The sequence below is a fragment of the Paramormyrops kingsleyae genome, chromosome 7, assembly GCF_048594095.1.
Source record: "Paramormyrops kingsleyae isolate MSU_618 chromosome 7, PKINGS_0.4, whole genome shotgun sequence".
Classification (NCBI taxonomy): Eukaryota; Metazoa; Chordata; class Actinopteri; order Osteoglossiformes; family Mormyridae; genus Paramormyrops; species Paramormyrops kingsleyae.
This window is the reverse complement of record NC_132803.1, coordinates 25,015,210-25,041,824: the sequence shown is the minus strand read 5'-3', so window position 1 is coordinate 25,041,824 and position 26,615 is coordinate 25,015,210. Positions and strand designations below refer to the sequence as shown.

General features: G+C 40.8%; 1 protein-coding gene and 1 long non-coding RNA gene across 2 annotated transcripts in view; one reads left to right on the top strand and one right to left on the bottom strand.

Moving 5' to 3' along the window:
* znf462 (zinc finger protein 462) overlaps positions 1-22,362 on the bottom strand; it is a 46,444-nt gene extending 24,082 nt beyond the window's left edge. The window contains exons 1-2 of the mRNA XM_023793321.2: positions 22,015-22,362; positions 195-451 (exon numbers count right to left, since the gene is read on the bottom strand). Of these exons, the coding sequence (XP_023649089.2) occupies positions 195-420 (226 nt within the window). The 5' untranslated portion in view covers positions 421-451; positions 22,015-22,362. The remainder of the gene's footprint in view (positions 1-194; positions 452-22,014) is intronic.
* Positions 21,682-22,284, top strand: LOC140592126 (uncharacterized). Its single transcript, XR_011992411.1, has 2 exons — positions 21,682-21,911; positions 22,119-22,284. It is a non-coding gene; the product is annotated as an uncharacterized lncRNA (long non-coding RNA).
* Positions 22,363-26,615: the final 4,253 nt, after the last annotated feature.

Below are 26,615 nucleotides of genomic sequence, written 5' to 3'. Positions count from 1 at the left end.
GCTTACAAAAGAATATTATGTTTTTCAATAATTCAGGTGCAGCCCAACGTTCCAACATGATACTTAAAAGGGGATTAAAGAGGACTTGATGTCAAAAAGCTTAATGAGGCACAGTTTCAACAGGAAAAGTAGCACTACTCCTGAAGAACTCACCCCAAAGAACATTATCAATGATTCCTAGACAGAGATTGTACCTGATTGTTCTAGTGTTGATCCATATTCTTTGTTTAAAGCAGGCAGATCTTCTTCATCCTCCACTTGGCTGAGGGAATTGAGTGACTCAGACCCCGACTGACCAGGGGTCCCATCTCCTACCGCCGTGGGCTGAAGGAAGGCCGTATGGACATCCTGAATGTGTGCCTTCAGGTCATCGTGCGTCTCTGCTCGGAAGTCACAGCCGTCGCACTGTAACACCTCCATCACCAAGAGTTCTTTGAAAAATCCAGAATATCTACCAGGAAAAAGAGAGAGAGAGAGAGAAAAAGACGTGATTACAGACCATGAGGCACAGAAAGAAGGAATGAAATGCTGACATCATTGAAATGATTGGGATGTTACACCAAAACAATTGTTAGGAGGGATTACAGGTTCACTTGTCCTATTTTCATTACATTGGCTGCAGCTGGAGTGCCCAGTGCAATTCTCATTTCAGCCCAGACAATACCATCTGATGCATCCAGCCTTCCAAAATAAGACTGAATCTGCAGAGATGAAACATGGTCATTGCTTTAGCTACCCACAAAAGATGTTTATATGTTCATCAATTGGATGGCATGTAATCTGTAGCCCTGAGACTGAAACATGTGTTACTTCTTTCATTCCTAAACACAGATTTAATTTTAACTTCATTTAGCAATACCTTACTTAAAACCGGGGTATAAATTAATTTAATATTTCTCTATTAAACACTGGTTTAGAATATGATATCATAACAGATCCTCAAGCCTCTCTTCCAATTTCAAAACATCTGATATACAGTATAAATGCATAATATTTTACAATGTACATTGATGTCAACTACATTTAAATATACTGGAAAAAATATATGTTATATGACTCACTGCATAGATATATACACTAAAAATCTGCATAGGTGTGCTTAATTTTTATTATATGGTTAAGCAAATTCTTTATTAGTACATCATGACAAAAAATTAAAAAAAAGAAACATTAATTTCCATCCATTCATCATTCAACTATTTGCTGCTATTACATGAGCCTGGAGTCAATCCCAAGCAGCACAGGGCACAGGGCTGGGGTTCACCCTGGACAGGATGCCAGTCCATCACTGGGCACAGGGCTGGGGTTCACCCTGGACAGGATGCCAGTCCATCACTGGGCACAGGGCACAGGGCTGGGGTTCACCCTGGACAGGATGCCAGTCCATCACTGGGCACGGGGCTGGGGTTCACCCTGGACAGGATGCCAGTCCATCACTGGGCACGGGGCTGGGGTTCACCCTGGACAGGATGCCAGTCCATCACTGGGCACGGGGCTGGGGTTCACCCTGGACAGGATGCCAGTCCATCACTGGGCACGGGGCTGGGGTTCACCCTGGACAGGATGCCAGTCCATCACTGGGCACGGGGCTGGGGTTCACCCTGGACAGGATGCCAGTCCATCACTGGGCACGGGGCTGGGGTTCACCCTGGACAGGATGCCAGTCCATCACTGGGCACGGGGCTGGGGTTCACCCTGGACAGGATGCCAGTCCATCACTGGGCACGGGGCTGGGGTTCACCCTGGACAGGATGCCAGTCCATCACAGGGCACGGGACTGGGGTTCACCCTGGACAGGATGCCAGTCCATCACAGGGCACGGGACTGGGGTTCACCCTGGACAGGATGCCAGTCCATCACTGGGCACGGGGCTGGGGTTCACCCTGGACAGGATGCCAGTCCATCACAGGGCACGGGACTGGGGTTCACCCTGGACAGGATGCCAGTCCATCACTGGGCACGGGGCTGGGGTTCACCCTGGACAGGATGCCAGTCTATCACTGGGCACGGGGCTGGGGTTCACCCTGGACAGGATGCCAGTCCATCACAGGGCACGGGACTGGGATTCACCCTGGACAGGATGCCAGTCCATCACAGGGCACGGGACTGGGGTTCACCCTGGACAGGATGCCAGTTCATCACAGGGCACGGGGCTGGGGTTCACCCTGGACAGGATGCCAGTTCATCACAGGGCACGGGACTGGGGTTCACCCTGGACAGGATGCCAGTCCATCAGGGCACGGGACTGGGGTTCACCCTGGACAGGATGCTAGTCCATCACTGGGCACGGGGCTGGGGTTCACCCTGGACAGGATGCCAGTCCATCACTGGGCACGGGGCTGGGGTTCACCCTGGACAGGATGCCAGTCCATCACTGGGCACGGGGCTGGGGTTCACCCTGGACAGGATGCCAGTCCATCACTGGGCACGGGGCTGGGGTTCACCCTGGACAGGATGCCAGTCCATCACAGGGCACGGGACTGGGGTTCACCCTGGACAGGATGCCAGTCCATCACAGGGCACGGGACTGGGGTTCACCCTGGACAGGATGCCAGTCCATCACTGGGCACGGGGCTGGGGTTCACCCTGGACAGGATGCCAGTCCATCACAGGGCACGGGACTGGGATTCACCCTGGACAGGATGCCAGTCCATCACAGGGCACGGGACTGGGGTTCACCCTGGACAGGATGCCAGTTCATCACAGGGCACGGGGCTGGGGTTCACCCTGGACAGGATGCCAGTTCATCACAGGGCACGGGACTGGGGTTCACCCTGGACAGGATGCCAGTCCATCAGGGCACGGGACTGGGGTTCACCCTGGACAGGATGCCAGTCCATCACTGGGCACGGGGCTGGGGTTCACCCTGGACAGGATGCCAGTCCATCACTGGGCACGGGGCTGGGGTTCACCCTGGACAGGATGCCAGTCCATCACTGGGCACGGGGCTGGGGTTCACCCTGGACAGGATGCCAGTCCATCACTGGGCACGGGGCTGGGGTTCACCCTGGACAGGATGCCAGTCCATCACAGGGCACGGGACTGGGGTTCACCCTGGACAGGATGCCAGTCCATCACAGGGCACGGGACTGGGGTTCACCCTGGACAGGATGCCAGTCCATCACTGGGCACGGGGCTGGGGTTCACCCTGGACAGGATGCCAGTCCATCACTGGGCACGGGGCTGGGGTTCACCCTGGATAGAATGCCAGTCCAATACAGCAATTTAGAGACACCAATAATCCTAACTGCATGTCCTAGAATTACAGCAGGACACTGCAGTATCTAGCGAGGAGACCACGCAAACTCCACACAAACGCACAACCCTGGAGATGTGAGGTAACAGTGATACTCTCTGAGCTATGAAATACCTAGTTCAATTGATGAGGTGAGCACGAATTTGAATGCTGGAATTCATCATTAAATAAAATCACTCCCTCTGGCAGAATCCTGGAGCAACCTGGTCTGTACTGTATATCCGGGTCAAGTTACAATGGCATGTTGGCCCCACCTCAATTTTTACAGGTACTCTGAACAATTTCCACTGTGCTGCCAGGTCACATGTCAGCAATCTCAAAGGAAGCACTGGAGAAAAAATAATCCACAGTGCTTTGTGCCAAATCAAGTGGGTTTTGTCATATTTTCATCAACTGCCTGCGACTCGAAATGAGGAGCTGCTGTCAGCTCGAGGGGCAGCCATTTTAAGATCCAGAGATGTTTTCTGAGGTGTTCAGCTGGCACTCAACATGGACCCGATCCTCCTTAAAGACCCTCCAGCCACTAGAGAGCTGAGGACAGAAATGTATCTGCCAGATGTACATCTTCCAGCAAGCTCAGTTCACCACATCTTGCACTTGATAACCCTTGTCTTTTCAAATCTTGGAAAAATATTGCTGGAATACTGAAATTAAAACACGACATGCACAGCATTAGAGAAATCTAATCCTTCAGGTTAACAAAACAAACCAGACCTTCAAATTAACCTACGCAAGGAGGTCTAAAATGGATGGCATATCTAAGCCTCCCCTTTTTCATGGCTCTGGAATCGTCTGAGAGTCAGGGGCTTGCCAGCGTAGCCCAGCCACCTGGGACACCTTCCTCTGAACACAGAGGACAAAGACATCTGACTTGGCTCCCCAGATTCCAAAGTCTACTGGCATTTGTTAATCACCAACCGGCCTCTCTGCATCAGCAAACTCTGCCAGCAGTCACACCCTCAGCTCAAACTCGCCGACAGCAGCTGCTCTGTCTGAAAGAGGTCCTTTGAATACGCCAGCATTAAGCTGATTAGGAGTACAGAGGTTTTGTCCTTAACCATTGGTCCACCAAATAATGCAATGAGAAAAGGATACTGTTTATATTGCCTGGCAGTGGTCCATTCCTCCAACTTTATGGAGGCAGAACACTTTCAAAAACTATAGTCTCAATATAAAACCTTTTCTGGAACAAATCGAGTTTGCACAGCTGAGCCAGGAAAACATAAATTATTTATTCTGTTGAAGCTAAAGAAATGGCATAAAACACCAAAAAGCATGCCACAACAATTCAGCTTAGATTAAATGATGGTGTATTCCTTCACCTACCATAAACAGTTCTACAAAAGCTTTTCTCTGTCGAGCCACACAGGTTCATACCAGAAAGCTATGAGTCACAGCTGTGTTCCCATTATCGTGTTTTGCAAGATGAACCTTAAACTCTTTGGTCCTGCTACATACAAGGGTCTATCAGGACCAAAGCTGCCTTCAACAAAGACATTCTGACATTTCATTCCATGACTGATTAAACACAGTGTATTCAGACTGTCAATAAGAGCCACACAGAAGAATGTTTTGCGTGGAACAATTTCTAGATTTTTCTCTTCAGTACAGTAATTTCCAACAAATAACATACAAGAAAAATAGTCTGGGCATTTATTTCTCGTTTGACAGAGATTTTTCCAGTTTATGTCAGTCTGAAAAAAATGCATCACTTTTGCAGTGTTTTTGATATTCTACAATCCGACACATAGCTATGTGACGTGTAAATCAAATATTTTGTAAATTTACTTTTGGTTGCGATAAGCCAAAAGCTATAAGAGGTGCCGTGTGATTACTTAGCGCTTAAGTAAATCATCAAAATTGTTAAAATTGCTTAGCAACACAGTATGTGCGAGACAGCCAGACATTTTGTGTCCTTTAAGTGTCCTATCCACAGAACTATTGCGGCACAGCAACCTGGATATACATTGCTTTGACTGGAGTTCACACACTTCATCACAAATTCCCAGATGCTCAAATAATTTTTAGCGTGAAATGGCACAATGGCAAGTTATTGATTTTATACCAAAGACATAAGGTCACAAGTCTTTCATGACAAAGTAGTCAATGCTGTGTTTCACATTCACTCAGTTATAAGACTGGATATAATTACAAGCACATTTTCTGTCATTTAGGTGAGACAGTCAGGAGAAAAGCCCAAACAGGCCAGAATAATCCTGGGATAACAGAAGAGAATAGAATAGAAATAGGTGCCAAGTACAAAACAAGGACTATTTGTAAATAGATTATATGAAAGACAATGACAATTTTATTATTACATCTGTTCTTAAATTTCTACGTTTTACACAAATCAGTTCAATATCACTTCCTGCATAGCAGCTAAACAATAAAGACACTATTTTTGTTTCCTGTTTCACACACAATGCACTCTGACTATTGATCTTTAAAAACCTCCAAATAATAAAAAATCCACAAAAGAAAAAATGTCGTGAGCATAAACACTGATGGTACAACATGTATCTGAAATGGTCGACCACCTAAAACACATCCAGCCAATGGCAGGCCAGTGGCGGTGAACTGATTAGAGAGGCAAAGAAGGCTGATACAAATCATGTAGATGAACAGATGGTCTACAGTTGGATAGTCCAGTACAGCATTTGTACCAAAAGTCCCATAAAAAATGTATAATTCTTTCCACCATGACACAAATGGGGTCTGACAGCCAACGACCTTACAGAGTTCACCTTCTTCAAGCAAAAAAAAAAAAAAAGAAAGAAACTTTGGCTGCAGTGGGTTAAAGAACAAAAATGCCAGAGGACAGGAAAAACATTGCCTGCTATGAGAAATGCTTGTTCCTGCCGCTGCACACTGAGAGGAGGGCATGGATATGAGGAAATGCACTCACACATTCATGCGCTCGTTATACATGTGGCTGTAGGGTCATGGGGTGCATTTCATGGCACACGTTGGGACCCATGTTCGAATGCCACAGGATATCTAAACATCCCTTCATGGTAGCTGCGTGCCCATCTGCAAGCTGATTTTATTTCAGCAGGAAAATGCATTGGGCCACAAGGCCAAGATTGTCCAGGAATGACAATCAATTCAGCTTAATGTAACGGCCTGCCCAGTCAACAGATCTCGTTCCAACTGAACATCTGTGGGATGAGCCAGATAGAGCAGTTTGGAGCAGAGGTCCGCTACCAGCCAACTCAATGCAACTGGAGAAGGCATTGGAGTCAGCATGGGCCAGCATCCCAAAGGAACGCTTTGTAGAGTTCAGGCCCTATTGAGGGTGTTGTTGGGCAAAAAGGAATGCAACACAATATTTGGAAGGTACCCCTAATGTTTTGTGCATTCAGATTAAGTTAAAAAGTATACAGTCTTTACACATTGAATATTATGGAGTAGAAAGGAGGAAAGATAATCAAGTACACAAAATAATGAAATACATTGTAATTCATCCAAACAGTGTAGCTTTGAAAGAGGTTAATGATGGTTGCAATATTTATTACTGTCATCTACTTTGAAATGCACTCAGTCATTTGAAGGAAACCATTGTTTTTAGCAAAAAATAAAATAAATAGAAAAGGCATACTGACATTTCTTATTATACTGTGGAAACGATTGCTTTTCTACAATGCAATTAAATTCAAATTATTTTCATATAGCACCTTCCACAACACAGAAGGCCCAAGGCACTTAACAAGAGTGTGAGACAATGCATTATTAGTTACTGGATACTAGATTGTATGAAGGAAATAGTCTTTAATGTCCAATAAGATGAACGCAAACCTGCATTACTCTTTCAGTTAAATTATCATTTGCCATTTAATGTCATAAATCTTAAAATACAAGGTCAAACAAACCTCCAACCAGCCCTAACAGATGGTCACCTGACAACTGTTTCCTTTGCATGAGCCTGCCAAACAGAATGCTTCCTTTCCCCATCAAGTCACGTCTATTTAAGACATGGGCAAATAGGCAACCTTGCTCCAAGATGTGCCTTCCTTTCTCAAGGAGAGCATACAATGTTTCTGCTAAGAGCTCTGGACTATTCAGAGTCAGTCGCCAGCTTGCTTTCATCTGTGATTCTCATCAGCAGAATGCAACTTTCAGGTTACCTTCCGAAATGTAACAGGATAGCTTCGGGCACAAAAGAGTTTTTGTAATCGATACACAATACAAAATGTTTAATTGTGCATATGCAGTCCCATGGCATTTTATGTTATTTACATCCCTAAAATATAAATGTGAATAAAAAGTAACCTCATAGAGCTAATTCAGTTAATACATTACGTAAACATATTCTACAGATATACACTTGCAAAATCTGTGTGAAAGTGCTATAGAAAGAAATTATATTTAAGGATGACATATCAAACATCAAAGTGGCTTAAGAAAGAGGCAAAAATAGGTGTGAAGGGTTACGACTGCAACGTTAGCCAGCCCTGGTTAGCAAGGCCACCACTATCAGAAATTCTTTTCAGAGTATAAATGTTTCTCAGGCATCATAGCAGAAGTGGAAAGAATGCCGACTTAGTAGGGAACCCTCTATTTCAGAGAACCCAATGTAGCCTCAAAACTAAGTTACATCGCCAAGCACCAAGGTCAGGGACCAATAAGCTGCCCCCGTGCATATCAGCACAGTTCCCCTCTCTCTATTTTCATATCTCATTGCACAGATGGGACGGTTTAGTGGTGAGCATTAAAACAGAGCTAGATGCTGTGTTGTCGTCTTCCAACACGGGCAAAAAAAAAAAACAAGAACTGAAATCAGCTTTGTGGAAACGTACTACAAGGTCACACACAAACCTTTCCACGTTCATCAGCACTGTACGATTATGAACATTAACCATCAAACACAGAATTCAAGCCTCCTGTACGAAAGTATTGTACAAGACTTTATATGGACAATTTCACTGAAAGTATTACAGTACGTGTTTTTAGTGAGCCCGAATGATATATCAATGAGTGATTTTTCAGCTCAGCACACGCAAACATCTTACAGAAGAGGACAGCAAATGAACATTCTGGGGTGATATACAGTCATGTGAAAAAATTAGGACACCCCATTAAATATTTAGTTCTCTATTACGAAATATCAAAATATCAATATTAAATCTTCTTTCAAATCATATCTGTAGATAAAGGTGATGTAATTGTATCACCCATGCAAAAACAAGGAACAAATTCACTTATTTAACAGAAGAAAATAACTATGATGCCAATTTCCACTGAGGAAAAAGTTAGGACACCCTCACATCCATTACTGTTTAAAATGCCTAGAATTTGATTCTGGTCACCATATCAGAAGAAAATTATTACATCATTACGGAGCTTCTTGGTGGAGTCTGTCTTATTTAAACCACAGACATTTAGTTTGGTTTGCTCTTGATTGTTGAAGTGAGTGGCATCACCATGATGAGATCCAAAGAGCTTGCTGAGGCCTTCAGAAAGAAGCTTGTATATGCATATGAGTCTGGGAAGGATATAAAAAGATCTCAAGAGTTTGGAATCAGCCATTTCACTGCCTGGAAAATAATTTCAAAGTGGAGAACATTTAAAACAATTGCCAACATGGCCAGGTCAGGCTGTCCTAGCAAGTTCAGCCCAAGAACAGATATCAAGATGCTGAAAGTAGTCTCCAAAATCCTAAAATGTCATCATGGGACATATAGGAAGCTCTTGCCACAGTTGATGTCAAGGTACAAGCATCTACCATCAGAGTAGATGCACAAGACTGCCAAGTTTGATTTACATGGGAGGTGTTCAAAGAGGAAACCCTTGCTATCAAAAAAAATATCAGGGCAAGACTGAAGTTTGCCAGAGACACCTAGACAAGGACCAGGACTTTTGGAACAATGTGCTTTGGACAGGTCAATCTGAAATTGAATTATTTGGGCGCAGTAACAGAGGACATGTTTGGTGTAAACCAAAGACAGATTTTGAGCTGTGAAGCATGGGGGTGGAAATGTCATGGTTTGGGGCTGCTTTGCTGCAGCAAGACCTGGCCAGCTCACCATCATAGGATCCTCTATAAATTCTTCATCGTATCAGAGGGCGCTTGAGGACAATGTGAGATCATCTTTCCAGAAGCTGAAGATGAAGTGGGGGTGGACCATGCAACATGACAACGGCCCAAAACATTCCAGTAAATCTACCAAGAAAAGGCTTAGAAGAAAGAAATGGAGAGTTCTGGAATGGCCAAGTCAAAGCCTGGATCTGAATCTTACTGCGATGCTGTGGAGTGATTTGAAACGGGCCATGCATGCGAGACACCTTTCAAACATCACACAGCTTAAGGAATTCTGCATTGGAGAGTGGGAAAGACTTTCTGCCAGTGATTTCAGAGATAGATATATGGTTTCAGAAACATCTTATTGAGGTTATTTCAGCCAAGGGGTGACATACTAGCTGTTAATACATAGGGTGTCCTAACTTTTTCCTCAGTAGGAACTGGTATCTTAGTTAATTTCTTTTGCTAAATAAGTGAATTTGTTTCTTGTTTTTGCATAGGTGATGCAATTACATCACCTTTATCTACAAATATAATTTGAAACAAGATTTAATATTGATATGTTGATATTTCTTTAAAAACACTAAATATTTAATGAGTGTCCTATTATTTTCACATGACTGTAGGGGCACTTAAACTCTGACAATCAATGCCCCAAAAAATTGTACCAAATTTTGTACTTTGGTACAATTTTTAAATGCATTAATAGTTTTATTGTTTCCATGCTTAATCTTTCTTTACAATATTTATTGTTTGCTGATGTCAATTAATCACATACAAGTACACCATCTACAATGCAATTGATCCTATGTGGTCCAGAGTGATATGCATACTTTCCATAAAAATCACTGATCCGCCATCCACATCTGTACTGCCTAGAAGGGAGTTTGATCTCTGTCCTTGCCCAAATCCCCTCTGACCTTTCTACTTGGCAATACTGGATGCTTTTTGCTATTTATGCATTTCCCCAGAATCAATTACATTTATAATTTCAAATTACGAATCAACTCTATGTGCAATAATGTAAGGCATTTCATTTCACCAGTCTTCAATAATTTTATATCGCTGTATACAAATTTTTATGCTTTATACATAATCATTTCCTTCTGAATGCTGCCTGTAAAACAGAAAAAAAGACATTGAAGGCAGACATAGTCATGTAACCCAATATCCATTTTTCACACTGCAAGCTACACAGTACAGGCAACCAGGTGCAAAAAGCGTCAAAAAGGTACTTATGCAGTAGACAAGCATCATGCCCTTGTGAAGCTAAGCTTTACCTTTGGTAGACGACTCTAAAGAAATCTAGCATGCAGAATGCTGGGTTTGTGTTTATGCATAACAATTATAATAAAAACAATAGGGATCCAGTAGCTATCACTGTGTGCATCCATAATAATAATAATAATAAAATAATAATAATAATAATAATAATAATAGCGTGTTACTTTTGTTTGATACAAAATGCTATATTATATACACGCAGCATTTGTTTTATAATGACCTGAAGCTATGAGATTAATTGCAATCAGAGCTTGACTATGCGTTGAATGAAGCACTCACTTGAAAATCAACTGAATATTTAAACATAACTGTAGCTATAGCTTTCGCATAGAATATGGCTCATTACTGCTACAAGATGGAATGCAGCTGAAAAACTAAGGATTATTAGGTCTATTTTGAAATTCACTGTGAGAGTCATTTCAAACATCAGCAGGGAGCTCAATGGTTCGTTTGAGGACATCAGCAGAGTCCTAAAATGGATCACGGATAATCACTGCTAGCTATTTCACTGCGAGTGCAGATGAAGAAGCAGTGCCTGAGGGAACTGCTGACTAAAAAGGTCAATGCTTTGCCAGAAAGTGTTGCTGGGATGGCAACATCACCTTTCTTTTCACCCAAAGGCAGTAGCAGTAGCACAGCCATCGTAACATAAATCTGAAATTTACCGGAGCTAAACACACTATCACCTCTTTACTGGATCCAAATATTCTGGAATTATTCAGAAAGAAGCAAAGGTTTCCCAGCTCGTTACTGTGGGCCTGCAGTATGCTCTAGACTGACAGCTTAGGAGAAAACCTGAATACTTACAATATGGCAAAACTGATAAAGATCACTACCATTTGTGAAGGTAGCATACGAACCCTTAAGTATTATTGTTTCATTCCTATTCAGTGCATTTCGCTACAACACAGCAATATACTTTTATGTACTGTCATTGGAATACTGAGAAATACTCCAAAATACTCTGCTTATAACCTACACTGAATGATGTACAGTACACACTATATTGTTAAAAAGAGCCGGGTGTCATTTATTTCTTACAAGGTCATTAAATGCTTATTTGTGGACAAACATGTCACCTAAGAGTTTTGGCAACAGTCATCACCAAGTCAGTTGCTTTGCCATTAGTTTGCCAACAAATACAACTATGACAGATTTCATTCAGACCCATGTGGATCAATCATAAGCAAATTCGACTACTCGACGACTTGTGCTCGTACAAAATGAAATTTTATAATGAAATACTCTCAAATCGTACAAGATCACAGCACACTGGGAATGACTCAGTCAGCAGAGTTGCTTTGAGGTGAACAAGGATACCTGAAGGCTAACGAGAAAAATGCCTCATTGTTGGCCAGCATGTCTTTTCAGTTTGACTTGTATTATGTTTCTCGCTTTTTAATTTTTAATTTTTTTTTTGTCAGTGACGTTTTTGCCGAAACAGCTCCATTCATTTACAATGTGAGAAGAAAAGTTTGTGAATCCATTGGAATTTTCTGTATTTCTGTATGATTGGACCCTAAAATGTAATCTTATCTTCATCTAAGTGATACCAATGAAGACATGCCAAACACTAGGTTTTTATGGACCCAATGGTTTACAAAGATCAAGGTCGTGGATAGAAAAAGTATGTAAACTTCTAAGATAATACAATCTTGAAAAGAGGGTGATGGAAGCAGGTGTCAGTCAGTTGATGTGTGGGTTTAAAAAAAAACACAATTTTGGGGACCAGGTCTTTGCAACAGCATTCTGTTCAAGTACAACATGGCTTGAACAAAAGAGATTTCACGGCACCACAGAAGAGGTGTTGAAGCTCATAAAATTGGAAAGGGGTTTCTAAACCCAACATCAGTCCAAAGTCAGACAGATAGTTTGCAACTGGAGGAAATTCTGCACCCACTGCTACTCTCCCTAAGAGCGGCTGTTCTACAAAAGGTCAGGTCAAGGGCACAGCATAAATTCCTCAAACAACTCACAGAGACGACTAGGGATCTGCAGGCATCTCTTGAAAGGTCTCTGTTCATGGGTCTGCCAAAAGAAAACTGAACACTGATCACGGAAAAGTGCTTACTATGCAGGAGACCACTGTTCTCCAAATAAATAAATAAAGCATTACTATCCATCACCACCTGGATGTTCCATAGTACTGGAGCAATACTTTATGAACAGATATCTTGTGGTGGACACAGCATTATCCAATTGCTAACCCTGGTCAGGGTCATAGGGACATAGTATTACATCTGGAGGAAACACTGCATGAAGCAAAATACATGGAGTTTGCTGGTATGTCACTGCTTTCCTGCCTCAGGGCCTGGACAGGCTGAAATCATTGAGGGAGCGATGAATCTCAGCTTTTTTCAGCAACTTCTATAGTAGAATGTTAGGGTATCTGGCTGTTATCTAAAACTCAAAAAGGAGTCAGGTCATGTGACATGAAAATGTTCCAAAATGCTGGAGTAAGTCAACAGCAGAGAGATTAAAACAAAAGAAATTTCATATTTTAGAATGACCAAGCCAGAGTCCCGTTGTGATACTGTGGCTTGACCCTAAGCAGGGTTTTCAAGCAAGAAAACCCAAAAACGTCCATGAAGAAAAATGGGCCAGAAGACCTCAAAAGATCAACTGCTACAGAACACAATCACTTGTGGTCTCTGCCAAATAAAGGAGGTTCCACCACTTATTAATTCAAGAATTCACATATGTTCAAAGACTCGATCAATGACTTTGATTGCTTAAATAATTTATTCAACTAGCATTTGATTGCTGTACTAGCATTTATGTTATTTTTAAATAATATTGGCTTTATTAATACGGCTTTGATGAAGATGATCACATCTGAAGAGAAATTCATATAAATCCAAAAAATTCAAAATTGTTTACAAACTCTTTCTCACAAATGTACTTGTATACACTGTGTGGGACAATATTGCAGAAAGACAACAAGGACTTTCACTTTGAAGTAACTACATCACACAAATACAAACAAAGCTAGAAAGCAGAGTAATATTGTGTTGGATGCCCATCAACGGTGTGTCAGCTTTAAAACTGGTTGGACTATCAGGAGTGATATGCAAGGTATCAAAGCAACATAAGGCATCTATGAGTTTCCAAAACATCAAAAAGAGTTGGATCCCGAATTCCAAGTGTATCGGTCACAAAAGCTGAAAAATTATTTAATGGGGCCCATGGGAACAGTCTCAAAAATAACAACAGAATTTGCCAAACATGGGAAAAACGCCACTGAATAAGAGGAACAGTGCTCGCAATTTGAAGTTCACCGGCAGTGATAGGCAGACACTTAACAGAACAGTTGCTAAGCACCACAAAAGCACAGTCTCAAAAATTACCACAGAACTGAATCAACACCTCTGCGACCCACTTGCAACAAAAACTGCACATTGAGCTTCACAAAGCTAGAATTCATGGCAGGGCTGCCATTCAGAGACCACTTGCATTCAAGGCCAATATACAAAGACACATAACCTGGTGGACCCCAAGGAAATGGAAAAGAGTAATATGGTCTTATGAGTCATGCTTTTTCCTACATCCAGATGGGTTTCTGTTTGGGAAAAGCACTGTTGAATGTGAGGGGATCCACAATGGCATACACTGCCATCTCATGGAAGTCATTAGGTCTGATGATTGTTCTGCATAGTTTGTATGATGACAAAGGAGCATGAGACCATTTTGCTGGAACAAATGCACCCTACAGTGCAGGCACTGTTCTCTCAATGACCCCATGTACATTGCTAAACACAATCAAGAGTAGTTACATGAATATGATGATGAAGTCAAACTCCTTCACTATTCACAAAGTTTTGGTTGCTATGGCACAATTGGTCACTGCAGTTAAATTGGCTTTACAGAAACAGTCTGAACAAATGACCAGCACCTTTGCTCAGTGAAGTTTATGAATAATCTCTGCTTCTGACTCATGGTCTAGTGTAGTCCTAATAAAGTCAAACTTAAACAGCCATAGCTGAAAAGTACAACCTTTAATTTAGCGTTCTACAATGAAATATGCAGAATCAGGATTAATGTAGGTGGATTAAGAAAGCAATGTTTAGGAAGCGGGAGGAAAAAAAAAACAACTCAAAACTATTTTCCACATGCTTACCCGAAGCAGAAATTCTCCATTAGGTTTGCAGAAAAATGCATTGATAGTATGGAAAGTGCAAAAACTGTATAGGTAATCAGAGGAAAACGCCAGGCGTAGGTGAGAAACAACATCCAGTCTTGCAGGTCTTTACAAGATTGTCATGCACATTCAAAGCTATTCCCTTTTGTCCAGACCGCACATTTGGTGTCATCCTCTTCATGCCTGAGAATTGGGGATTAATCACCCGGCTCTTTCACATCTGTTTAATCATCATTCATCCCATTCCCAGAGGATATATGTTGCTTCACCTTGCTTCTGTGACTTTGAAGGTGGATATTGCGAGAATAAAGACCCCACCAGCTTACACGCACACCTCCATTTTAGGCACTTTAGGTCTGCGGTCTGTAATGCCCACGGTCATAATCTACTCCACTAAAGAAACACTGCATTAAGCGAATGATAAGGAACCCCAAGGGCAACGACGGCATGCTTTTTGCGTGAAACCAAATTCATTTTTCCTGGAGTAGGATTTTTTTAAGAGTGTCATGCTGTTTGAAGCACTTCTATTGAAAAAAAAAACTAAATATAATTTTGGTTCTTATGAAAGGCACAGAGCAGAGATTTAAAATAATGAGAATTTAGCTGAGGTTGTAGATGTTAGGCCAAATGCTGCCGGCTTTGCCTTCTTCTCTGAAGGCCTGACGTAGCAGATCCTTCAGTTACAGTATGCGGCTGAGGTTTCAGCCTGGGTTAGCTGCCTTGGACTGAGTAGCCGGTGACAGACGAGGAGAAGTTCCCAAACCTGAAGCCTTGGAAGGTTAAATAATGAAGATACAATGAAGCCCCGCCTATCACGGAAGATGCGTTTCAGACCCATCATCGATAGGTGAAAATCTGCGATATAGAAAGACGATATAAATAAACATTTTTTTGTAGTTTAAGCCTTAAAATACCCCTCCCACACGCTTTAAACACGGGTAAACTTATCAAAACAACACATATATGTGGATATCGGGCTAAGGATATGAGTAACATAATAATAATAATATGTAATGTATATACAGTGGTACCTCAGTTCTCAAACTCACTAGAACTCGAATTTCTTGAAAGTCGAACAAACCAGTTTGACCTAGAACTCGATCTGAATATCAGAAGTCGAACCGTGAACGCTGACCTAATATAAATTGTATGCCCCAGGAAATGAGTCATACTACAATGCAATTCTTACTTGAATGCCTTCTTCACAGACTGGACGATTAACCAAATAAAGCAGCGCAACATTACAGTAACTAACAATAAATAAACCACTAACTTACGTGTACTATTAGCGCATTTATGTCATTTATTTAGACTTTATTTTACCAGGTAAATTAACTGAAAACCAGTTCTCACTGCTTTACGTGATATTCGGGAGAAATAGCAGATTACGCATCTGAACTGCCTGGGATACAAATGTCATGCGTGTAACTAAACTCTTCAGCCAATAAGGGAAAAGGTGTGTCGTCACGGAGGCGGTTCCAGTTTGTGCAGCCGGGTAAGAGGTCGCAATGCATCTAACCTTAATGCATTGCGTCAGGATCAGAATGCCAGCTGTAAGCAAGTCGAACACACCCAATGACCGGACTGGGGAAACAAACTGAAATGCGAACTTAATACAGAGGACTAATGACAACAACCAGAAATAGCTGATCACACAGGGATTCCACACGGGGTTAACGAGGAGGCGTGGCACACGGAAGGAGCGGACGATCGGGGCAGGACAGCGGTAATGTTGGGATAAGATCTCTATCGTTTTGGAAGCCATTAAGAAAAAAATGCTCTTGTTTTATCCTGTTCATTTTGTGTTTAAATGCTAAAAAAAAAAACATATTTAGGTGTAACTTTGGGGGGGCCGGGAACCAATTAATTGGTTTTCCATTATTTCTTATGGGAAAAATTTGATCAGAACTTGAACTTTTTAGGATTCAATCCGGAGTCCGGAACGGATTAAGTTCGAGAACCGAGGTACCACTGTGTATATATACACACACACACACACACACACACCTCTCTCTTTGTATACATAATGGAATACAAAAATAAAAACATATATGGCTCTTATATTCTTTTCATCCTTCTTGATGTAGCATACTGTCGATTCATTAAAGCCATAATGACGAGCGACGTCTGCGTAATGCTTTCCTTCCCGAAGTATATCCAGGAGTTTTACCTTCTCCAGAATGGTCAAGGTCTTCCTCTGGTGCTTAGGCTCACTACTACCAGAAGGCTTAGAAGATGCAAGATGCTTGGGAGCCATTGTAGGGCTTAAAACAAAACGAAAACAATCAGATCACAAGCAAGGTACACGATACGCAGAGAACTGTGACGCGTCGGGGAAAAATCTAGAATATAGTGGGGACGCGATAGCTGAACCGCGATATAGCGGGGGATCACTGTACTTAAATGCACTATATAATTGTTTTAAAGTGACAGAAAAACATTTTTTCCATTTAAAATTGGCATTATATAAATATATAATTAAATGTAGATTTTTTTTTTCTGAAAAAGCAGTGAATTGGTAGAACATGGCCATCAATTGTAGCTTTTCTACTTTCTACAGCATATCCCAAAATTACTGCAACCGAAAAATGCAACAAACTAAACTGGGTTAGACCATTATAATATTTATCTTAATATCTTAATATTTAATGGACGGAATATTGGTGGACGTTAAAATGTTATATGTTAATATTGGTGCGTTCAGGAGAAAGGAATTCATTTTTCAAGGAGATCTGTCCCTGAAGAAAATAATTCAAATAGATTAAAGTGACAGAGTATATTTTGAGCAAATAATTGTAATTAGTAACTTAATGTACACATTAATTTAAATGTAAATTAAACAGTTTGTCATACAAAAATAAACTCTAGTTTGTTACCCAAACATAAACTGTGATAAAATATTGATAATAAAATAATGTGAGTGCAAATATTTTAGCCAGCTACATAAATGAATATCGAAATAAGAATCTGGTAATCAAAATATACAAAAAAAGACAAGCTTGTTCAATTACAAGTCACATGTTGTCTAACTACATTTTTCTTTTTAGGTATTCCAACTCAAACTCCAAGAAGACCAGATTGTACTCCAGTCTTGGCCTGACTGGCACACAGCTGGGAAATAATCTAGTTCAGCTAGGAACACCGTAAATACATACCAGGCTACCTACCAACAGAGCCAACGCCAACATGACAGTTGCTGAAATCAAATGATGTATTATCTTATCAACATGATCAAGACGCAAATCAGAATAACAAACTTTTTCTAAGATTGATGATCTGGGGTATGTTTTCCACCCATTAGCAACTAACAGAGCTGGAATCCTTCAGTCACATGGTTTCAACTATATAAACAACTATGTAAGCAACTATGCTTTTGGGAAATGCATTAACCCCTGATGCGTTAAGGTCAAATTTATCATTGCAATTATACTTCAGTCACATTTCTTTTTCACTGAACGTGACCATGATCACTTTTATTGTTAGATACCTTAAGTCTTATAATTAAATAGTGTTTAAGGGATTTTAAACAAGCCTCTAACAGTTGTGGTGGAAAGTTGAGAGATCCATTAATATTTACTTACCAAGAACTTCTTCCAAACCCTTAAATATTTAATTGACCTTGGACACCAGCATCACATGCTGGGCTGGAACTTTGGATGCCTTCTACAAAACTGTTCCTATTCATTCTCAAAGAAGGCCTTGTGCAGTAAAGGCTGAGTGGAAGAACATTTTCCAAAACTTTGAACTGCCTACATACTCCTTCAACAAGCAATGTTTGTTTATTATATTTCATTTTACAGTCTATGGTCAGTTTGGTCTTTCTGCAAACTCAGATCATTACCCAAATATCTGTGGCTGTAGGACAGTTATTGGGACAGGGGCTGCGCAAATTTTTGCCAATTTAATCATGAAATGAGCATGTTTGTCAGTCGATCATTAACAGCGGTGTCATACCTGAGGCCTACATATCCAAGGGTTCTCCAGGTAAGAGCAGGTTCTGCATGACTATAGATAAAGCAATACATTTGTCATTTCCAGAGCCAAATCATATTTATAATGAACTTCTGACCAAGGTTGTTCCTTTAAATGTATCATCATATGCATCATTAATTTGCAGACTAATACATATTATTGTGTCACAAGTTTGGTTCAAAGAGAGTGTTACCCCTAAAACAGTGCAATAGACTTCCTATTGCTCTCCAAACCCTGATCAGCAGGACATATTACACATGCTGAATTTTTTTGTTCAAGCTGATCTCTCAATCAGTCAATCTTGATTAAACTGTGTTTCATGAATAACTAAAATTTTAAATTCAAACAGTTTTAATTATGTTCAACTGAATGTTACATTTCTAAATATTTACCAATAAATTGATTTTAGAACTAAATATTAGAGGAAAACTCTAGATGTATATATTAATATGTCCGTTTGACCTTTACAAACAGAACAGTTTATTCCAAATTTAACCTGAAATAAAAAAAAAAATGCTCAAACAAATATATTAAAACATCTGCATATTTAAACTTAGACAAGAGTACCTGTTGATGTACAACTGATGTATAAATGTGATTTTCAGATGTAATGACTCATAAGGTTTTAAAATTCATAACCTAAAGGTTGCTGGTTCAAATCCCAGGAGACAACCTGCTGTTGCCACTGATCTCTGAAATATGCAGCCGCATTAAAAGCACACCACAGAAAGTGTCAGATGAATTAAAATGTTAAAACAATTAATAGACATTTGACAACTCCCTTATAAATGCAGGAAAAAATCTAAATTATATTTAAGATATAGGTGTGAATGGGCAATGGGGAGGGTTACATTACATGATGATAAACAGATTAGAAAATAAATATAAAAGGTGTGGTATGAATTAAACATAACAAATGCACTTTTATACGAATGGAATATTTTATAAAGAAAAAAATGTGACTTCGTCAAAGTTTAACAAACTTTTTTTTTTTTTATCTTTACAATGACCTGATTTTTTTCTAGATATAAAAGTTAGCTAAACCTGATTGCATAGCCTTAATTTGGAACTATTACTGCCATTTATTTCTGTCAGTTAAATGTAATGTTTGGTGACACAGCGGGAAGCCCCAGGGAATTACACCCCCAGGGGTTACGGGTTTAACCCCGCACCACTGGCTCTGTGTGTAGGATCTCTCTTCTTCTAAATGGGTTTCCTCACACAACCCAAAGACATGCAGTTGAGGTGGGCATCTCTGAGTTGTTTATGATAGTCTGCGCCTTGCGCTAGACTGGCGTCCCATTAAGGGTGTCCACTGCTGATGACTTAAATGGTCCATAAATATCATATTGCAACCCGTATACAACTTTCAAGGAACAACCTTAACCTAGATACATATCAAGAGATTTCTCCCTTCAGCTAACCAAAAACTGTTTTTTTCCCTCTTGAAGGAGCCTTTGACTTTCTTCAGATAAACACCTCCAGACAATCTCCATTGTTCGCAAAGCCATGACATACAGCATTCCTCCATTTTGACTGTATGTCACAAAACAGGGCCACAGGAAAATTACTGAGCACTACCTGATCGTCAGCAAAATTTCCATGCAACCATTTCTACAGCAGAAGCACCATAGAATGGTTGACATTGTTCAGACAGGAATAATAGAATGCTTGACAGTAGAAGCATGTTTCCTTCTGTAAAGAAATAAGAAACTGCACTTATAAAAAAAAATTAAAAGGCAGACTTATTCAAGTGAGTTTAATACAAAGGAACCCCTCAACACTCAAAAACAACTTAAGTATTTAAATAAATAATCGCAAACAAAACAGAATCTCCTTCGTTTTGACTTTTAAATGGGTAGCTGTCCTACAGAAAAATAATGTTAGCTGAGAAATGCACTGTGCAATTATTAGGATGGTTACCATTTGTAAGTTAAAAGTAAAATGCAAATTTATTCCATAGTTGGGTGTCACTTATTAAAACATCTTCGGCAATATTTTCATATCATTCTCTTTCAGCGGTAAAAACTCTTAGGGAGAGACCACTTAGCAGCTTCATTAATTATCAATTTTGATGAATTCATCAGTATTCATTGTACAGCAATCAAAACATCTGGAGAACTTTCAAACTGCGAGAGTAACTTCTCTGAGTGTGAAGGCCACTTTGTTGAAAATTAAGAATCTCTGGGTTCTCCCACTGCATAATTAAGCATTAAAATTCCTATCTCATCTATGTCCCTCTCTCAGCATCACTGTCAGCTCCAACCCTCCTCACAGTCCAGCTTCTGGAAGCCCTAACGCCCTCCATTTTCTTGTGAAGTCTAGAGCATTGACAAGACAAAAAAAAAAAACTTAAACATGACTAGTTCACCAGGAGCCAAACCACACACTTGTTTCCTCATACTACCCACACACCAGCACAACCTGCACAAGTCAAAGTAGTCCACCACCCCTAACCCAAACAAGGAAAATCAACCTTTTGCTCTTGAGTGAAGAAAAACATGCCTGGCTCTCCTAAGAGACTCATCTGCCTTCCTCCATTTTATGGTGAAGCCCACAATGACATACCTGACTTCAGAGCGCTGACAGCACAGACATCCAAAAAAGCTCAGCTCGCAGCAACAAACCGAGAGTCCCCGACACGGAAAACAACGCAAACTCTAACTGCAATTCAACACAATTACCCCACACACACCCACAAAGCAGCCACTCTTACTTTGGTGGAAGAGTATTAAATCCATCAGTTGACATTTTAACTAAAGCAAGACAAGCCATCAAGAAGCATAACAACTGTGTACGCGGCTTTTTCTCGGAGTGTCTGGCAGGGGACCACCGGCAATGTCAGATTGCCGCTACCGGAGATTCAGCTCTTTTCGCACCGGTGCTAAGGGGGGGGGAAAGGACAGCAATCCGTGCAATGGCTTCCCTCAAATAGTCGAAAAAATAGAGCGAGGGGTGATATATAAATCCCCCGAGCAGACCTGACAAATTTACTCTCTCCCTAGTGATAGATCACATAGCTCAAGACAACCTCTAATGAGGTCCGTTTCCGAGCGCAGACCTGCCTTCAAAAAGCACGTATCGATACCTGCAAATTCAAAAACGATGGTTAAAATAATAGAGGGAATGCAATCTAGGTGACTTTACATGTTTGGGTGCCAACAAAAGCTTTCAACCGCTCTCGCTGCGACTCCCCAAGTCACTGCGACTGGTCCTAAACTAAGAAAAAACCCTCTTTCCAGGTCATTCACAAGACGCTCTCCAGATCATTTGGTCTACCGTAGCGTATTGCTTATGGATCATTAACAAAGCTTGGCAATTGGGGGTGAATAGTATTTTACTTACGGGCTCGTCCAGAAACGCGATCTCTCCAAAAGTTGTTTTGTGTCTCATGCGTGTGCCCGGTCTAGTGGATGATCGCCATCTTTCCTGCTTCTCCTTTGCTGCAGCTGCAGATGACCTGAGATCCGTCTGTCTCTGAATAATGAGCAACCACAGAGACAAGGAAGACAATCTGCAAAGCAGGCAACACAAAGAACTTTCGGAGTCTAGCAAGCACCAGAGGGTGCGCAAGAGTTTGCCATGACATGAAATAACAGCACGGTGGCCAACGTGCTGTACGTCCAAAAAGTATCTCATCCTCGACGAATGCAAAATCTCCCAGCCTTCAAATGCGTCGTTATTCGAGGGCTCTTATGTTTACATCGCGTTCTGGTTTATGTCATAATATGCATGCACGATCGGATTATCATAGAAGTGTGGCGTGCATTGCGCCGTGCATAGTTTAGTTGCAGATTAATTTTAAAAATTCAATAAACCACCTCACTGTTATAGTACTCATGGAATTTATTGGAGCCAGTGATTAGTTAAGTGAAATTTTTGAACATTTAGATCTGTAGATGTACACGTACACATACAAACTATGATAAAGTTATTTTTCTGAGTTTCTAATTTGCTCATGGTCACAATGATCCTGAAGGTCTACGTGCTGAAATATAATGTTTAATAATTTCTTCGCACGGTTTGACGCTGCTCTGAATACCCGGTTATTTCATAGATTCTATACAGTATTTCTTAAAACTCTTCATACATTCAGCAATGGCTGAAAAACGTGTTTTATCACGTGCACAGTAGCAGCATCTAATTCATACTCTGTGGAAATTTTCTGATCCTTTGGTATCATATAATCAATAAAAACCACACATAATAACCACCAAACTAGCAACATGGCATTTTTTTCACTCACAGTGATTCTTATAACTCATATACCATGCCTAAAGGAAACTAAGCAATCAATGAATGATGTGTCAAGACGCTGGAATATTCTGTTGTCCTAAAGTGTTAATACTTGGGAGAACATTTTGTTTGCAATGTTAAATAAGTTATTAAGTGAGTCAATATTAGGTGAATGTTGTCTTGTTGACAATGACACCATCCAAAATGCCTCTAGAAAATGTAAGAGACGCTCATATTTTCTTAACTTGATACCAGACACCTTAAATAAAACACTTAACTGTAATTTAAGCAGTGTTTTATTGATAGTAAGACAAATTTGATGAAATCCATAATGAGATAGAATTAAGATTACACTATTGGATTCATAGTTTAACATATGGGGGTGGATTCTGAGTTTATGAGTTACCTTAAGAATATACTGAAATTATATTGAAGTAAAATATAAATATAGGGAAATGAATGTATAGAAAAGGTATTTTTGGGATAGGAATGGGACGGGCACACCTTTTACATGCTTACACCTTTGCAATGGTGATTTAAAATATTTAAAAAAAAAATAATAATTTAGATAAAAATTTGGTGAATATATTGAATGGCAAGATGTTTTGTAACTGTTCATTCAAAGAGAAATAAAAGTTAATAGGAGTGTGTTTGCTTCTGAATGACTGGAAGTTATTGTGGCACAAATTAAGAATGCAAAATAATAATGACAACAACAGGGGAAAATACCTTGTATGAGCAAACCATAATATCAAAGGAATCTGTACCATTATCTACACATTATTAATTGAACGGACAAATTGGGATTTTTCACTTCTATAAATTAAGTGCAAATAAATGTATTACTTTATTAGCAGAAAAAGCAAACATACCTGCAGTTTAGTTTAGCAGTTTCTCCCATTGAATGGTGGTTACATAACTTACTTCGGAATTTACTGATGTTGAGATTCTTATATTCCGGTCATAATGGGTCAGAGATTGACTAATTTTCCAGCTGCTTTTTAGATCAGAACATCAAGTGGGATAGCTTGAAACAGTCTAATTAAGGAGCTCATTTAAAATGACAACTCCTGATATTAGACAAAACCATTTGTCTAATATTGTATAGGTCCCCTCGTGCCACCAAAACAGCCTGGACCCATCGAGGTATGGCTTCCACAAGACCTCTGAAGGTGTCCTGTGGTATCTGGCACCAAGATGTTAGCAGCAGATCCTGTAAGTCCTGTAATTTGTGAGGTGGGGCCTCCATGGATCGGACTTGTTTGTCCAGCACGTCCCACAGACGCTCGATCAGACTGAGATCTGGGAAATTTGGAGCTCAAGTCAATACCTTAACCCCCTGGGGCCTGAGGCCTCTCAGCCACTTTCGGGGTAGTCTGACATGCCTTGACATTTTTTAAACTTCACCTATCGAAAAAACATCTGTCCCAAAGTGCTACAAATGCTTTTATTTAGCAAACTCAGTAACAATAGTCTGAGACCACTTTTTTGTTAAAATCAAAACATTCCTCAGCAATTTTTGCAGTGTGGCAGGGTGCATGATCCTGCTAAAAGAGGCCACTGCCATCAGGGAATACCGTTGGCAAATCTTAACTTGAAAAAATGTATATTTACAGTGGTAACTGGAGAGAAGAGTTTTAAACATTTGTGTTTGTATATTCCTGTCCTTAATGAACCGAAAATAAACCTTCATTTAGATTTATGGCACAAATAATGACCTCTGAGAATGATGCTTATAAGGGATTTTACCTGTGCTTTAACTAAATTAATTATTCTTTGTTAATTTTGTAATTAAAAACTGAGCAGAATGTAAAGGATTACAACACTTATCAAAAATTTTATTGTGAAAAATGAATTAGCATTTTTTGAATCACAGTTCAGCTATTAAAATAGTTGGAGAATGACTGATTCTTCATTGCTGTTTTAGTGAGGATTCCTAAAACATATAAAACACATTTTAGAATGAATGTGTAAAATACCTTATACACCGATCGGCCGTCACATTATAACCGCCTGCTTTATATTGTATAGGTCCCCTCATGCCACCAAAACAGCTCGTACCCATCAAGGTATGGCTTCCACAAGACCTGTGAAGGTGTCCTGTGGTATCTGGCACCAAGACGTTAGCAGCAGATCCTGTAAGTCCTGTAAGTTGTGCGGTGGGGCCTCCATGGATCGGACTTGTTTGTCCAGCACGTCCCAGAGATGCTCAATAAGATTGAGATCTGGGAAATTTGGAGGCCAAGTCAACACCTTGAACTCTTTCATGTTCCTCAAACAATTCCTGAACAACTTTTGTAGTGTGGCAGGGTGTATTATCCTGCAGAAAGAGGTCGCTGACATTTGGGAAAACCATTGCAATGAAGGGGTGTATTATGAAGGACTCAGGAGTTTCTGGCACGAGGACGGGGCATGGTGCAGGCAGATAAGGAGATGGACGATCCACTGGCAGCTCACAGGAACACAACAGGGGTTTATTAACAGAACTGAAAATGCTGGGAATACTACAAAACAAACAGACCACAAGGAGTCAAAAAGCAAAATAGGAAAAACAAAGACTAACTACAAAGTTCAAGGCAGCAAGGTGGGAACCAATCATCAAACACAGTGAACAAGAACTTCAGCAACAGCAACACCAACGATGACTCCAGCAGGCACAGAAGAGGATCTGGAACTTAAAATACAAAAAGCTAACAAGAGTAATGCAGGACAGGTGAAAACAATTAACAAGAGCTGGTAAAACAGGCAACAGGTGAAGCTAATAAAACTAAAATCATGTAACTCAAACTAGGAAACAGAATCTAACACTAGGGGAATAACAGACAGGTAAAACACAACCACAGGCACAAAGCCAAAAACCGAATACAAATCACAACACACAGGAACTAGAAAGCTGATAGAAATGAAACACTAGGGAACAAAATCTACCAAACTAGAAGAGGCAGGAATTGAACACATGACTGAAGGGATTACAAGTAACCACATGCTCAGCTCATTGAGCTATGCAGCCATTTAGGGAAACAGGGAAACACTAAAGACTGACAACGGGGAAGACAGGATGGCCAGTGACACCTGCTGGCCAAACAGGGAGAAGACACGATAGACTCGGACAGACAGGTGCAGACCCTGACAGTGTACTAGATCTGCTACAATGTTTAGGTAGGTGATATTTGTTAAAGTAACATCCATGTGAAAGTGAGGAGCCAAGGCTTCCCAGCAGAACATTACCCAGAGCATCACACTGCCTCCACTGGCTTGCCTTCTTCTCATAGTGCATCCTGATGGTACTTCTTCCCACCCAGCCATCCAGATATGTAACAGAAAATCAGATTCAGGAAATCAGATCAGGCCTCCTTCTTCCATTGCTCTATAATCCAGTGCTGAAGCTCACTTGCCCATTGTAGGTGCTTTCGGAGGTGGACAGGGGTCAGTATGGGCATTTTGACTGATTGGTGGCTATGTAGTCCCATGCACAGAAAGATGCGATGTACTATGTGTTCTGACACCTTTCTATCATAGGCAGCATGTTTTTTTTTCAGCAATCTGTGCTACAGTAGCTCTCCTGTGAGATTGGACCAGACGGGCCAGCCTTCCTTCCCCACTCGCATTAATGAGCCTTGGGGGCCCAGGACCCCATCACCAGTTTACTGGTTGGCCTTCCTTGCACCGCTTATGCTAGGTGCTGACCACTGCATACCGGGAACAGCCCA